The sequence below is a fragment of the Aquarana catesbeiana genome, linkage group LG03, assembly GCF_042186555.1.
Source record: "Aquarana catesbeiana isolate 2022-GZ linkage group LG03, ASM4218655v1, whole genome shotgun sequence".
Classification (NCBI taxonomy): domain Eukaryota; kingdom Metazoa; phylum Chordata; class Amphibia; order Anura; family Ranidae; genus Aquarana; species Aquarana catesbeiana.
This window is the reverse complement of record NC_133326.1, coordinates 428,154,750-428,170,808: the sequence shown is the minus strand read 5'-3', so window position 1 is coordinate 428,170,808 and position 16,059 is coordinate 428,154,750. Positions and strand designations below refer to the sequence as shown.

The window sequence follows — 16,059 nt, the reverse complement described above, 5'->3', positions numbered from 1 at the left end:
TCCCGTGATTTACTCTCAAGAAAATGATTTTACAGGTAAGCTGTATTTAAAAATCCTATTATTTATATATATATATATATATCTCTCTCTCTCTCTATATATATATATATATATATATGTATATAGAGACTGTCGCTAAGAATTTATATTGTGCTTGATTTGTTTCTTTCCTTTTCTTTAGATGTCTTGTTTCAATTCCTGGAAATCAAAACTGTTGGCTATGTGACGACACAAACATTGATAAGAAACCCAGAAAGATGCTCAAAATAGGCCTTCATACCAAAACCAGTCTGAACTGACCAGATACTGTTGAAATCTCTTTCTTTGCCAGTCACACGATGTAACCACCCATTTAACTGTTCCCTTGCTACTAAGAAGATATAAATGCTGAGTGGACTAAACTATACGATCACACCTATAACACGCCTAGTGCTTATGCATATTCATAAAGTATATATATTGTGAAACTTGATGTTTTTAAGTCAGAGACACTTCCTGCTTCGTTCTGCCTGGTAGAGATGGAAGTCGGTCTGTGTTGTGTCTCTCCACTGCAGTGTTTGTATACAATAAAGCACCTAATAATCTTATCTTAAGATCTGGACTCACTATCTAATCATCTGTTTTGAGACCCCTAAATCGGATTTAACAGGTGCATACAGATAACTCTTTCCACAGCCTTCCCATTGGGTAGAGGCACCAGGCAGGGTTGTCCGCTTTCACTAGGGTTGTTTACGTTAGCTGTGGAACCCTTGGTTTCACGGATATGTACCGCGTCTGTGGTCAAGGGGATCCAAGTGGGAGTGGTGAAGGAGAAAATATACTTGTATGCTGATGACACTATCCTGTTTTTAAGTGATATATCCTCCTTCCTCCCAGCAGTCCTGCAGATAATCGATGACTTTGGAACCTTATTCTGGAGTTTAAGATTAACTGGGACAAATACCTGACATATCCCTTACACCTTGTGCACCCTAGACCAATTATTCAAAATCCGCTGGTATGGGTTGGTAGTTTTAAATACTTAGGGATACATATAGGAGGGCTGGTCTCCACATACTTTGAACTGAACCTTATGCCTCTGCTGACCTTGTTCTAACAGTGGTGTATGAGCTGGAGATCACTCCCTCTTACTCCGGTAGGCAGGGTAAACTTAATAAAAAAAGATTTTCCTCCCTAAGTTTCTTTATTTTTTTAGAAATTGACCAGTTTTGCTTTCCGGCGTCCTTCTTCAAATAACTTATAACCCATTGTTATCTCCTTTATATGGCTGGGGAGGGTGCCCAGACTGGAAATATCCACATTGCAACTACCAGTAGGCCAGGGTGGACTGGCTCTCCCAAATTGACAGCCGTACTACTGGGTGGCTGTCCTTGTGACGGTCCTATGGTGGTTCTCCCAACCCAGGGACAACCCGGCGGTGATCTTGGAGGCGGCAATCATCACCACACTGTTCCGCGGGGGAAGAGCCCAATCTGAGATGATAACTTTATTGTGGACGACAATAACCGCTTGGCACCGAGCTAGGGTGACGCATCACTCCCCGGCGAACTTCCCCACTCACACGCCCTTATGTGGTAACCCCAACCTCCTACATATGTGTAGTATACCCGATCCTCAGGTATGGGCCTCTAGAGGCATAGTGGGGTTGAAACATTTGGTGACGGAGGGTAGGTTGAGCTTTCCCAGAACTTAAGGATGCATATAGCCTTCCCAATTGGATGTTCTTCAGATATTTGCAGGTGAGACATGCCTTCCAGTACCAGTTTCCTAATGACATCACACTCGAGTCAGATCCAGTAAAGCGTCTATTGTCGCCAAAGGTCCTAATTTCTCCCCTATCATCAATATACTTCCACCTTACGATGTTACGAGTATGATTTTTGCTAGGGACTGTTTTATTCAACTAAAATTTTTGCATAGAGCTTACTATACACCACAAAGGCTAGCAGCCATCTACCGTGATAGGTTCTTGTCATGTCCACGTTGTGGGGACATGGAGGCTTCCTTCCTGCATATGATTTGGTCCTGTCCCACACTACATAGCTTTTGGGAGCAGGTCCTGGAGGATATTAATCAGGCTATGGGGGCAACCCTTGCACTCCAGAGGTTATGCTGTTGAAGATAATTGTTGACCCCACTGTGAGAAAATACACAAAACTGTTTATAATATATGCCATGCACTATGCTCGCAGAGAGATTTTACTGAATTGGAAGGATACATTACCACCCACAGTTTTTACCTGGCGAAATACCCTAAATTGTGTATTACCTTTGTGTAGCGGTCACTACCTAAAGGTAGGTGATCTAGAAGTGTTTTAGTGACAGAATGCAGCTTCAGGTAAATTTAGCCAGTTTGTTTTGATCTGGGAGTGGGAGTGTTAGTATAGTGGGGGGGGGGGGTGACCACCTGCATTCTGGCTCAGAGATCCTCTCCTGCTTTCAGTGGAATTGTTCTGGAAGGGAGGTTGGACTTGAGACCTGAGTGGCAGGCAGCTCATGTGGGGGGCTCTGACCAATCATTAATTTGCATTGGCAGAGGGCAGGCCTCCTATATAAGTTGGGATCACATGTTTCCGGGCTCTCTTTGAAGCACAAGAAAGACAGCATGGCATGCTTGTAGGCAGCTGTGGTGCAGGGCAGCCTAGTTGGCTGCAAGAGGTAGTGGGTTAGCAACTGTATATTCTCACTTTCAATGCCTTTTTTTATATGGTTATGTGTACATATGTTCAGAGCTGTTTGGCCTCTATAATTGTCTCCAGCACCATTTTGGAGAAGCCTGGTGTCCTGATAGGACAAGCAAATCTCGAGAGATTTGGTTGGCCATTTTTGGGTGGATACTTTATATAAGAAAGCCCAGCCACATTTTAGTTCAGTTCACGTGTGTGTATAGACAGGGACAGAGACCCCTGCTTGTCAGGGAGAGTTAGGAGAAGTTAGGGAGAGTGTTCCAGCCTGTGAGGGATAGCTCAGGGTTCCTACGGAGTCCTGTAGCAACAATCCTGGTCGGATGAAAGACTCCCCATTGCTGAAGGAATACCACTGTTACCGGGTAACGTGTGTGAATATCAGCCTCTACAGATACGCATTGTGTGCTTGGGTTTATACTGGGTCAGTCAGTGGAAAGTGCCTATAATGCTGATGAATACAACTACCGCTTACATCAGAAGTGACTGTGCTGTGTATCTGTGCCTCCATGCTTGGAGTAAACCTACTTGCATTACTGCTGTAAATACTCTTTCTACTACCGTCTCTCCGGTAATAAATGTTGCCTGGTTTATAAAGTTAGTACGTGTGATTCCCTCTGTGAAGCCGCTACACCCGCTTACATGCTGAGGTGATATACTGGGCATCCCCTTGCGGGGATGTGCCGTGTGCGCGTTGGAGGGATGGAGGAGCCGCAGGGGAAGGAGCTAAGTGGAGGATCTTCATCCCTGTGGAGTGCATCAGGTTTCTGTGGTCGGGGAACACAGTGCTTGATAACGAGGATCAAGTGAAGGAAGTAGAAGTAACGAGGTGGAAGTGAATCCGCTTATCGGATTCCTGTGACTGAGGAACACGGGACTTTGATAGAAAGAGAAGATCAGTGTAATGTTCAAAGAAGTAGAAATGCTGGAGGGAGTAGCGTAACAAACTGTGTGACTGTGGAACACAGTATGGACAATAATGGACAGGCTGGAGCAATAGTCAGTCGTTTATTATGTGTTCAGTTAACATTTCTATAACTTCCAAAGACTGAAGGGTGTTAGCATGCAGGTCATGAAGAAGGTGGTGCAGCCCTTCGACCTTAGAGGATTAATACCCCAAAGGAAGCACATCAAGTCGGACAGAGGAACTATTCAGAGTAGTAAATCTTCAGCCAGATTGATTGCAGTGAGAATTAATACAAGGGAATTATTCAGAGTGATTCACCTTGGTAACTGGAAGTAATAGCCTGCAGTAAGAATCAATACAAGGGAATTATTCAGAGTGATTCGCCTTGGTAACTGGAAGTAATAGCCTGCAGTAAGAATCAATACAAGAGAATTATTCAGAGTGATTCGTCTTGTTAACTGGAAGTAATAGTCTGCAGCAATCATTAAGGGCAAGGTCATGGGTGATGATCTATTCTTTATGGGCATCTCATACATCCCTGATATCTCTCAAAGTTTCATCCTATCAATAAAAGCAAAGAAAAAGGAGAAACTGACTGTTGTTGTGTGTCTAAGGACTAAAAAAGGGGATGGGGCAGGGTGAATGGCAGATTGTGCAACTAATTCAGCAGCTTCTTCGGGGGGTAGTGCGCTACATTTGTATAAAATAACGTACACTAACAGAAACTGTCCGAGTAAATTTGACAAGATCTGGTCACCCTGGATAGATTCTAGGGGTTCCTTACAGATGAAGATGTCTCCACCTAGTCCAGAAGAGGACCCTCTTCCTAGTATGGATACAATCCCTGCTCTTATTTTCTTATACATCCTCTTCTCCTTCCACCCCCTCCCCCCCTGCTTGCCCTGTCTTTCCCCCTGCCTCTCCCTCCCTTCCCCCTATCCTCCCTATTCCAGGCCAACTTTTTCTACCTTCTTTTTCCTTCTTGTTTCTCTTTTCCCCCCTATGTTCTCCTTTAGGCTTCCTATTGGGGATCCTCTTATGTCTATTTAATAAATTACTGAGATTATTCTCCTGATCTCTGTCAGGTACTCCATTTCAGTTGTCTATCTTGTTAGATACATCTGATCAGTATTCCTTGTACAGCTTTCCTGTGTTGCAAACGTGTTCTTCTCAATATACCCTGCATATGTTTTATGTTAATGACATGTGAATGTTTTCAATAAAGTCTTACATTTGTAAAAAAAAAAAAAAAAAGTCTGTGGCTATACCAAAGCCATTGATTACCCAATCCACACAGGCAATGCTCCACCCATTCGGAAACATTACCATCATATTTCCCCAGTGTTGTGCTGGAGGTCAAAGACTTGTTCCGTAATATGCTACAGAGCGGGGTGATTTGAGAGAGTCATAGACCTTGCCTGTTCCAGTAGTTCTGGTGCATAAGAAAGTTTTGTGTGGACTACCACAAATAAAACAACTGCACTCATCTGGATGCTTACCGATTACCCCAGGTAGAGGAATCACTTATGGTGTTGGGTCAAGCCAAGTACTTCTCCAGCCTTGACCAGGCAAGTAGCTACTGACAAGTCCCAGTGTGAGATCAAGATTGTGAAAAGACTGCTTTTGTCACATCCTTGGGACTTTTTTAATTTAACCGTATGTTCTTTGGCCTGAGCAATGCCCCCAGCATTTTTTAGCACCCAATGGAGAGGTGCCTTGGGGACTTCAACTCTGCGACTGTGCTAGTCTACTTGGACGGTAACGTTATCTTCTCCAAGACACTGGAGGATCATGTCAAGCACCTGGACTAGGTGATGGCAAAAAATATTTAGTTGGATGCTGCCTCCCAATGACTCCAGCAACAATCTTGAGTCAGGCAGAGCCTATTTATGGCCCTGGTTCCCAGGCTTGGTGCACTTCTCATGTGTGGGTCGTGTAGGGACAGGTCACCCATCTGACAGGGACAGTGATTAGAGGCAGGGAGAGGTTCCACATGAGTAGGGAAAGGATAGAGACCAATTTGGGCTTGGATTGTACAGGCCACATTCTGCCCCTCAAGGCAGATGCTGTTGGTGCATCCAAGACCTGCTCAGCTACACACTGCTGTTATTGTCGTGAGTGTTCCCGGTCGGGTGCCTTCCTGCCAGGCTTGTTGTGAATTACTGGATTCTGCAATAATACAAGTTCTGTTCTCTGCAACCGGACTCTGCGTAATACTAACTCCACCCCTCAGGTAAATCCAAGCCAAAATGCATGCGTCCTAAACCTCCAGGAAGAGGAGAGCCTCAGGTGCTGGCTAATGCTTGTATAGGTAGAAGTAAACAAAAAAAGTCTGGATAGCCGCACACCGGAAGAAATTTGATATGCCTTTTATTCGTAGAACAGGATCATGAAGTACACAGGGCACCACGGCAAGGTGGTACAGAGTAACAGCTGACGCGTTTCACACTTAAACTAAGTGCTTACTCTGAGTAAGCATTTAGTTTAAGTGTGAAACGTGTCAGCTGTTACTCTGTACCACCTTGCCGTGGTGCCTTGTGTACTTCATGATCCTGTTCTACGAATAAAAGGCATATGAAATTTCTTCTGTTGTGCGGCTATCCAGGCTTTTTAGTTTACTTCAACCGGACTCTGTGTGTTTACTGATGCTGCACCACACTGCACCTTCCCACATGCCTGTGGAATCTCTGGTTCTTTCTATTTAATATCTTTGAGGTGTTCACTGATGCGGATTCAGAGCTGACTTTTCAAAATTTTAAAATTGGCTACAGGGCACTGCAAACTGGAAATCACCTGCGTGGTTGAACAACTAATCAAGCATTTGATCTTATACGTATTATTGCCATCCGCATCGGTGAACCTCCTTGTCCACTCTACATAAGGACAGATCTGACAGTGTCCACAGGCTACCATACCTTTATTTCTTGTGAAACAAGTTACCCAAGTTTCACTATGAGACTGAGATGGGAAACCTGCCAAACAGCTCTGTGTTAAAGCGGAAGTTCTGCTTGTTCTCACCCTCCTCTCCTCCACTGCCACATTTGGCACTTTTTTTTTGGGAGGGGGGGGAGAGGGTACCTGGTTCTGACAGGTACCCGCTGCCACTTCCACGTAAGATCGCCACGGCGATCTCTCACCATTTCCGGCTCCTTCTCCCCTCTGCTTTCTGCTTTTTAGGACTTCACTGCCCGTTTCCCTTACCGGCGCCTGCACCTGAAGCCAATTGATGAATCGTCATAATTGCAGCCTGCTCAGTGCCCATCTGCAGCCTCACCATTGCCCATTATTGCAGCCTGATCAGTGCCCATCTGCAACCTCACCATTGCAGCCTGCTCAGTGCCCATCTGCAGTATCATGTACCAGGTGCTGGAGGCTAATGGAAAGAGGGTTTCCTTTGCAGCTAAGTTCCAGACTCCCTTGAAGGTGAGACAGGAGAAGTCGGGCACAAAGTAGCACAGGTCGCCTGTGAAGTTGCTTGCAGAAAGCTCAGGAATGCTGCTGTTGTGATGAACAGAGTCTGCAGGCAGGTGGCACCTGTGAGGTGAGACAGGTCTGTAAAGCCACTGAGATAATAGAGTAGTCAACACAAGCTGAGATCAGAACCAGGTTTAAAGTAGAGCAGACGAAGTCAGGTGGAAGCCAGGTCAAACAGTCAAATATGAGAAGCAGGCAGAGGGTATCCGTGAGATGAGCCGGGGTCAGGAACTGGAGAAAGGCAGACAGGTCAGGAACAAGCCAGGTCAGAAACTAGGGAACACAGGAGCAAGGAATCACAGGAACACAGGTAACAAGCTGAGATCAGTCAGCAACTTTGAGTACTGATACACTTCCTTATAAAGGCCCATGTGATGTGCTGCTGGGGACAGCATTCTCCTGTTGGTGCCCTGACAGATGCTGGGTCCTAAAGACCTTCTCCTGCTGACATGCAGCCTCGCCATTGCCAATCAATGCAGCCTGATCAGTGCCCATCAAGGCAGCCTGATTAGTTCCCATCAATGCAGCCTCACCATTGTCCATTAATTCAGCCTACTCAGTGCCCATCTGCAGCCTCACTATTGCCCATTAACGCAGCTTGCTCAGTGCCCATCTGCAGCCTCACTATTGCCCAATAATGCAGCCTGATCAGTGCCCATCTGCAGCCTCACCATTGCAGCCTGATCAGTGCCCATCTGCAGCCTTGCTATTACCCATCATTGCAGCCTGATCAGTGTCCATCTGCAGCCTCACCATTTCCATCATTGCAGCCTGCTCAGTGTCCATCTGCAACCTCTCCTTTGCCCATCAATGCAGCCTCACCAGTGCCGGATTACACAGAGCCTGGATCTCCTGTGTACTCATCGCTCGCAGTCATTCACAGTCCTGCCTCCTGACCCAGCTCTTATGATAGACATAACACCAGTCCAATGGCGGGGCATGTGACATCAATGCTAGGAGCCAGGCCAGGAGGCGGGACTGTGTGAGACTGCGAGCGCTGAGTACACAGGAGATCTCGGCTCTGTGTAATCCGGTGTCGCTTGCCCCCTCCTTCCCCTCCGAGGCAGCCAGGTATCGACGTATAATTCGCACCCACGATTTGCCCCTTATTTTCAGGGGGAAAAAGTGCATGTTATACGCCAATAAATATGCTAATTGTTCAATCACATGGGTGATTTACAATTTGCAGTGACCCTGAGGTAAATTTTACATAGGTAAAATGGAACGTCACCTCCGAATCTGCATCAGTGAATACCTCTGGGATATTGAAAAGAAAGTAAAGAAAGTACCAAAGAGTCCTTTGGCTCAGCATTTTTTGACCTTCCACCAAGCTAAAGCTTTTAAAGGTTTAAAAACCAAGGGTATTTATGCATTAAATAGGAGCCAAAGATGAAGTGATTTCAATACAATTTTTTTACATAAAGAAAAATTTGGAATTTATAAGTTGGGTACCTTTGTCCCTGAGGGAATAAATAAAGAATTTAACCTCCAGGTTTTTTTGGAGACTTAAAAAAAATAAAAAGATGTGAACATCTACGATGTACTAGAACCCCTGATAATTTTTGGTAATAATTTACCTGTCTGAATTAGGTGTAAGAGCCTCTGTATCTCTAATAATAATTTGTCTCCCAGCTCATAATAATTTGTGCTCATAATATTTTGTTCTTTCAGAGTTTTAAATTGAATAACCTCTATGTAAAGCTTTCCCCTTTTGGATAAAAATAGCCGAGAATATCTAAAGCAATGTTAAAAAATTGAATTTTTAATATACTGACTGTGCTATGTGTGGCACATTTGCTGTATCAGGTCCCCTTTAAATGCCAGATGAGGATGGGTTTCATGCAAGGTTTAATAGTAATTAGCTTAGGAGACAGCAGGTCCTGATGAAGCTGCGGTTATGGTGAAATGCGTTGACATTCTGCTAGACATTGTTTGACGTCACAAGGACCATGCCTATGTTCCTCCCCCTCCGCTAGGGCGTGTGGAAGTGAACCAGCGTGCACGGGCTGAACATTATCAGAGGAGGTTAAGCAAGGATTACTGAAAGCTGTGGTGGCAGCTAAGAGCTGTAAGAGGGCATACAGGTTGATGCCAGAAAAACAGAACCTGGATGTGGGTAGGAATTAGAACAGTGATACATTGCTGCATAAGTCCGGGTAAGCTTTCAGCACCATTAACTATTGGGACACTGGATGAGATGGACAGTTTGCTAACAGGATTGTGCTCTAGCTTACTTTAGCTCACCCGTCTGCTTATTATCCTGCCTTGCCCCACTAGGAACTCTTTTTTATGCATTATTACCATAACGCTCTCATCTTTGCTTATTAACCTGGCTGTGCTCTATGTGCTTCAGGAAATCTGGCTTCAGGAAACACATGCTCATTTTAGTTTATAAAAAAATGAATGCCATGGACTTTGTGGAGGTCTCTGAATTTGCCTATCAGCTATTCTGATTTATGGTTGGACTTATACTGTATATACAGCCCCAAATTTTGTGATTTACAATAACTGCGCATTCCATAATACCAGAAGGGACATTATAGGTCATTTAGCCTTGCAGCTGTATCTCCTAATTTAGGATATAAGCCTGAACTGGAAATAACAGGTTAGGTCAAACATACGTGGATGATTATTTAGCGTGTGTGAAGTCTAGATAACTGTATGTGTATAAAGATAACATTGTCTGTTATAAATGGTGGTGGAGGATTGTTTTGCTAATATTAATGTAATGTTAAACTGTTCTGCATGCTGCAGCCAATCACAGTCAGTGAGGAGGGATCAAAGTCATACAATGCCCTGTGTGTCAATGGACACACAGATCTGGGCTTGGAACACTACCAGGAATTGTAAAATTTACACTACCAGGAATTGTCAAAATTGGGATATATAAATTGTGATTTTGGGCTCAGAGTGTACTGGATTGTGTAGTTTTGTCTTGGGGCATTTCAATTTCCTTTTCATAGGTAAAATATTAACTTTTTATAGTTTTATCAATGACCTTAAATTAAACATACTTGGTTGTCTTTTGGAGTTCTTCACTGACATGAGGGTGACCATTTGCTAGCCTCTCCTCTTCATGGTATGCTCTTGCATTGCAGTGATTTTTGGCTTCCCTGTGCAGCATCAACTTCCTTAGTTAAAAAAGAACAGCATATGTAAGTACTAAAAAATTCAGACATAAAAAGAAAGACGGTTAACAGTTACAGATAAAGGATATCACACATTTCAGCTCTGTTTCTTCCGTAGTTGCACAAATGGAAAAGGAAGACACACACTGTAACTAACTGACACATTAAAAACTAGGAGGTGTCATAGAAAAAAAAAGTTTTGACCTTTATCCTATCCTATCTTTTACTATCCTATTCCAGCCTATAGTAAAAAAAATAATCCTGAGTAATCTGGCTCGTTTTAAATTCAAACCACTCACACACTTGCCTGACTCACACTTTTTAATTCTGCCTAGGTCACTTCTTCCCTTTGTACACAGCTCCCCACAGCTTTCCACTTCACTCCTGCACACAGTTCCCTGCAATTCATCTCTTCTCAACCACATTCAAATCCCCCTAGTTTTAGTGCCCGCCCACAACCTCAGCCCCCATGATCACTGTACCCTTCTCCCACCTCAGTCCCCATGGTGATAATGCCCCTCTCCCACATCACTTCCCATGATCTCAATGCTCCTCTCCGACCCACTCTCTCTGGTTTTGGTGCTCTCCTTCCATCTCACCTCCTGCAGCTAGTGCCCCTTCATGCCCCACCCCCTGTCTCCCAGTGTCTCCACACATTACCCCTAGGTCAAAGCACTTTCGTTTCCACCTCACCCAGCTGGTCACATTGCCTCCCTGCTACCTCACCTTCTCAGTTACAGCTGGGAGATATTGATATCTTCTTTGTTTTGTTTTTTTATAAAAAAAAAAAACAGCACACAGACCCCTCTTATGCCCCGTACACACGGTCGGATTTTGTTCGGACATTCCGACAACAAAATCCTAGGATTTTTTCCGACGGATGTTGGCTCAAACTTGTCTTGCATACACACGGTCACACAAAGTTGTCGGAAAATCCGATCGTTCTAAACGCGGTGACGTAAAACACGTACGCCGGGACTATAAACGGGGCAGTGGCCAATAGCTTTCATCTCTTTATTTATTCTGAGCATGCGTGGCACTTTGTCCGTCGGATTTGTGTACACACGATCGGAATTTCCGACAACGGATTTTGTTGTCGGAAAATTTTATATCCTGCTCTCAAACTTTGTGTGTCGGAAAATCCGATGGAAAATGTGTGATGGAGCCTACACACGGTCGGAATTTCCGACAACAAGGTCCTATCACACATTTTCCGTCGGAAAATCCGACCGTGTGTATGGGGCATTAGTGTCTGCTATGTCTTTTTGGAATATTTAGAGGGGTGTGCTGTTTTTTACTCTTTTTTTTTTTTTTTTTTTTAAGCTGGCTATGAATGTCATTTGCCAGCAATTTAAACTGTATAATTTTTGTGTCATTTTTGTTGTGGCATATCCTACAGCAGGGGTAGGCAACCTTTTGAGCACAGTGTGCCGAAAAATGTTTTCAAAGAAATTGAGCGTGCCGATTTTATAACAAAAAATTTCAACTTCATACTCTCAATCACGAAAAGGATTTTTTTTTTTATAAAGTAAATGCTATAAACTACTTTAGTAGTGATAAATTAACATCCTGTACTCTCACGCCTCAGATCAGCCTCAATTCCTGCAACTCCACACCTCAGATGAGCCCCAATTCATACACCTTCACACCTCAGATCACTGTCCCCCCTGCTCATCTGCCCCACCACTGTAACCCCCTGCACATCTGCCCCACCATTGTAACCTAGTATCTAGTACCTAGTACCTATAACATAGTACTCCTACTCACTCACCATAAAATAGAATAAAAGTTGTAACCTAGAAATAAAGTCACCCAAACATTTGACAAGTCCTTTAAAAGAAAAACAAATATCCACAAAAAATGTCCCTCATTGTTAATCCATTATCAGTCACTATGTCAGCCACCTTTGGAAAAATTATGCCCAGGACACACAACTGGTCCTGACGGCACCACTAGCTGAATGAGACCTTCCCAAACTATACAGTAAAGGGAAGGGGCAGGAATAATGGTGACATCATTGACCAAATATGGCCATGGCCATATTTGAACAGTGATGTCACTGCTTTCCCCTCCCTCTTGCTAAAAAGGAGAGCAAATTACCATCGACATCAGTGGTTCCTAGGAATACTGCAGGTCTGAACATCTGAACAGTCAAGTGGTCGGTTCATCCCTACTCAATGTCCCCTTCCCCCAGTCACAGCACATCCAAACCACCGCACCTGCTCAGCCATAGCACCTCCCTCCCATGTTATAGTGCCTCTCTAACAGCTCCTGGCAACCCTCCGTCCATCATGGCAAATATCCACCTCGCTCCCTAGACCCCATTTCACTCTGTTCACAGTACACAGATGCATCATACAACATTAACTTCCTGCTCACAGTCACACCTCATTAGAGCGTAATACACAGAGCGCTGGTTTCAGGAGATCATAATACACAGAACGCTGGGTTCAGGAGAGCATAATACAGAGCAGTGGGTTTCATTAGAGCATAATACACAGAGCGCTGGGTTCAGGAGATCGTAATACATAGAACGCTGGGTTCAGGAGAGCATAATACACAGAGCACTGGGTTCAGGAGAGCATAATACACAGAGCGCTGAGTTTAGGAGAGCGTAATACACAGAGCGCTTGGTTCAAGAGAGCGTAATACACAGAGCGCTTGGTTCAAGAGAGCGTAATACACAGAGCGCTGGGTTCAAGAGAGCGTAATACACAGAGCGCTGGGTTTAGGAGATCGTAATACACAGAATGCTGGGTTCAGGAGAGCATAATACACAGAGAATACGTAAATACTAAACACATGCAGCGCTAAATATAATGAATAACAGGAATGTGTGTTCACATCCCATATGGAAATCACATCATATATTGTGAAATGTGTGACAAGATGATGTGTTCACATCCTATATAAAATAACCGTTTATAAGTGGTATTTTGTGGGCTGAACTAAAATCAGTGAACATTCAAAAAAGTCCATTCACAAATAACTAGAAATCAAAAAAGTCTGTGATGATTAAAAGTTCATGAGCATATATGGTGCAGCATTTTTAAAGTGAGGCAAAAACTGGAACAAAAATGCAGATAAAGATTTCAATTCACACATAAATCTTCTTATATTCTAAATCAAAGGTGTAAGTGGCAGAAGTGAATACCCTTACCGGAGGAGATGGACACAATCACCGTACGGTGGAGTGTCATACCAGCTTTTAGGGGTCAAACGATCCCAGGGGTATTATACTGGGAAATCCTAGTGGTAGGTCCCATCTGGAATAACCATAGTTGTCAGATGATATGTGGATCCACAGCAGATAGAGGTATGAATTTCAGAAGGAGCAGGCTGTTAAAGAAGGCTGCTTCCACCCCATGAGTGTCCAGTTCATAAGAAAAGGAAAAAAATCTCCACATAGGGCATGAATGCAATATAAAAAGTACTTTTATTTACAAAGTTGGAAAAATCTTTAACACGCACTGAGTTGGAAGGATAAAAAGTGATCACAAAGTAAAAATGAAAATAAAATTGCGTGGTAGCAGAACATCAAAAGCTTTAGCGACCCAACATGTTTCGGACGATAGTCCTTCAACTGGGGCATATAGCTAGATGTCTGTACCACGCTCACATATAGACACAATAAACAAGATGGAATAGCAAACAGCTGTGTATGCCGCCAAGGGGCGGACATAACAGCCAATCAATGACAAGCTCTGTGTGGTAGACTGCATTGCTGACACTCCAGAAACACAGATGGAGTTGTCCTCCAATTGCAACCCCTGAAGCGGGGTGATGTGACGGCGCCACTGCGCGCGATGTCATCTCGCACCGGCCGCCGCGCTCCGAGCCTCCATTTCATTCAAGGAAGTGTGGGAATACAGGGCCAGGGGGTGAGGTAACCACACCCACACTGGCCATGGAGGGATGTCATTGCGCGCCTATCTGAGGCGCTCCGATGCGCTCAGCTTCCGGTATCCCCGGAAGAAGGAAAAAGACGCTGTGGGTGGCAAGAGGAGGACAATATATATAAATATGCATAATGAAAGGTAAAAATGAAAGAAGTTGTTAAATTCCCTTTCCATACGTATATGTCTTAGACAGAAAACTATATTCTTGTGTGGACAAATATGATATTGGGTCAGTGTGACATAAAAATAACAAAAAAGAAAAGTATGCACATTGCGTAATGTAGAGCTCGATCAGCGACCATGTATACTATTAGAATCTTATAAAAAATGGATATTGGCACAAAAACGCATGTAAATAGAAGGGACTTTTTAAGCTATTAGGACTTATTTATAAATGCATTTATGTCCCATTCCACGTTCAACCCATGGGGGGAATAGCTTTTCAACTGGTAGATCCAAAAAGTTTCAACCTTAGATACCCCCCTGGTATGCGGACCCCCCCTCCATGATGGAACAAACGTATCTATAACTTGAAACTTAGAGCCCCTCGGATTCTTGTTGTGAAACTAAGAAGTGTCGAGGGACACTGTGATTAGTGCGACCTTTCTTAATAGCAGTAATATGTTTGTTTACTCGGGTACTGAATGTTCTTATAGTGCGATCCATGTACTGCATATTACAGGGACATGTAATAAGGTACACAATGTAACAAGTAGTACATGTGACAAAATGTCTTATCTGATAGATGGTGGAGGTAACAGCAGACTGGAAACATACGGATTTATGATTACCACAAAGGTTATGTATACATACACTGCATTTTTTGCAGGGATAATAACCTTTGGTTTCTGGAAAAAAGGATGGCTTTGTAGGCGCTTCAATAACGTTATGGGAAATGCAATTCCATAAGGATGGAGCCCCTCTGAAAGTGACGCCTGCCCTAGTAGGGAGCACCGAGCCTAGAACCGGGCCATTTCTCAGGATGTTCCAGTGGCGATTCAGGATTCGTTTAATTTGTCTGTGTTGAACAGAAAATTGGGTGAACAAGGACCACTTATCACCACTTAAGAACTTATCATTGGGGATTGGCTTAGGTCGCACAGTTGTAAGTGTCTTACGATCTATGAGAGAGACCTTTGTAATCTCCTCTATCTGGCACGGTTGGTAGCCTTTCTCCACGAAACGTTCCCTCAAGAACTGTGCTTGTTTCAAAAAATCAACAGAGTTTGTACAGTTTCTATGGATGCGCAGTAATTGACTGCGAGGGACAGAGTCAAGCCAGGGGCCATAGTGGCAGCTGTCTGTGGAGATGTAACCATTTCTGTCCGTTGGCTTGAAAAAGGTGGTGGTTACAATGCGGCGGTCAGAAATGGCGATCTCTAGATCTAAAAAATGGATCGAAACTGTACTAAGCTCATACGTAAGAGTAATGCCTCTGTCATTCTGGTTAAGAGTAGCCATAAAGTCATGAAGAGTTTCCTCGTCACCTTTCCATAGGAGGAGGATGTCGTCTATATATCTGGCCCACAGGCACAGCACCGGTCGCTGTGCAGGGTAGACGACATCCTCCTCCCATAGAGCCATAAAAAGTTTGGCAAGGCTGGGGGCAAACTTGGCCCCCATAGCCACGCCTTTCTTTTGTAGAAAGAATTGGTTGTTGTACCAAAAATAGTTTGTTTGTGTTACAAAACGAAGAAGTTCCATAATGTAATATTGTTGTGATGGCGGAATATTTTCACTGGTGTTTAAATAATGTTCAACAGGCGCCAAACCCAACTCGTAAGGGATGCAGGTGTATAATGCTGTAACGTCCGCAGTGACAAGAATGAGATTGTCTTGATATTCTATGCACTCTAAACAGCGGATGGTGTCACCTGTATCTTTAAGGTAAGATGGAACCTTACACACAAGAGGTTGGAGGAAAAAGTCTATGTAGCGGCCGACTCTAGAGGTTACCGAGTCGATAA

The 16,059-nt window shown here is 43.9% G+C and overlaps 1 protein-coding gene across 1 annotated transcript in view; it reads right to left on the bottom strand.

The window, feature by feature from the left end:
* The window catches only part of LOC141132416 (electrogenic sodium bicarbonate cotransporter 1-like), an 890,811-nt gene that overhangs the window by 464,671 nt on the left and 410,081 nt on the right, over positions 1–16,059 (bottom strand). The window contains exon 8 of the mRNA XM_073620775.1: positions 10,080–10,196. Coding sequence (XP_073476876.1) covers positions 10,080–10,196 — 117 coding nt within the window. The remainder of the gene's footprint in view (positions 1–10,079; positions 10,197–16,059) is intronic.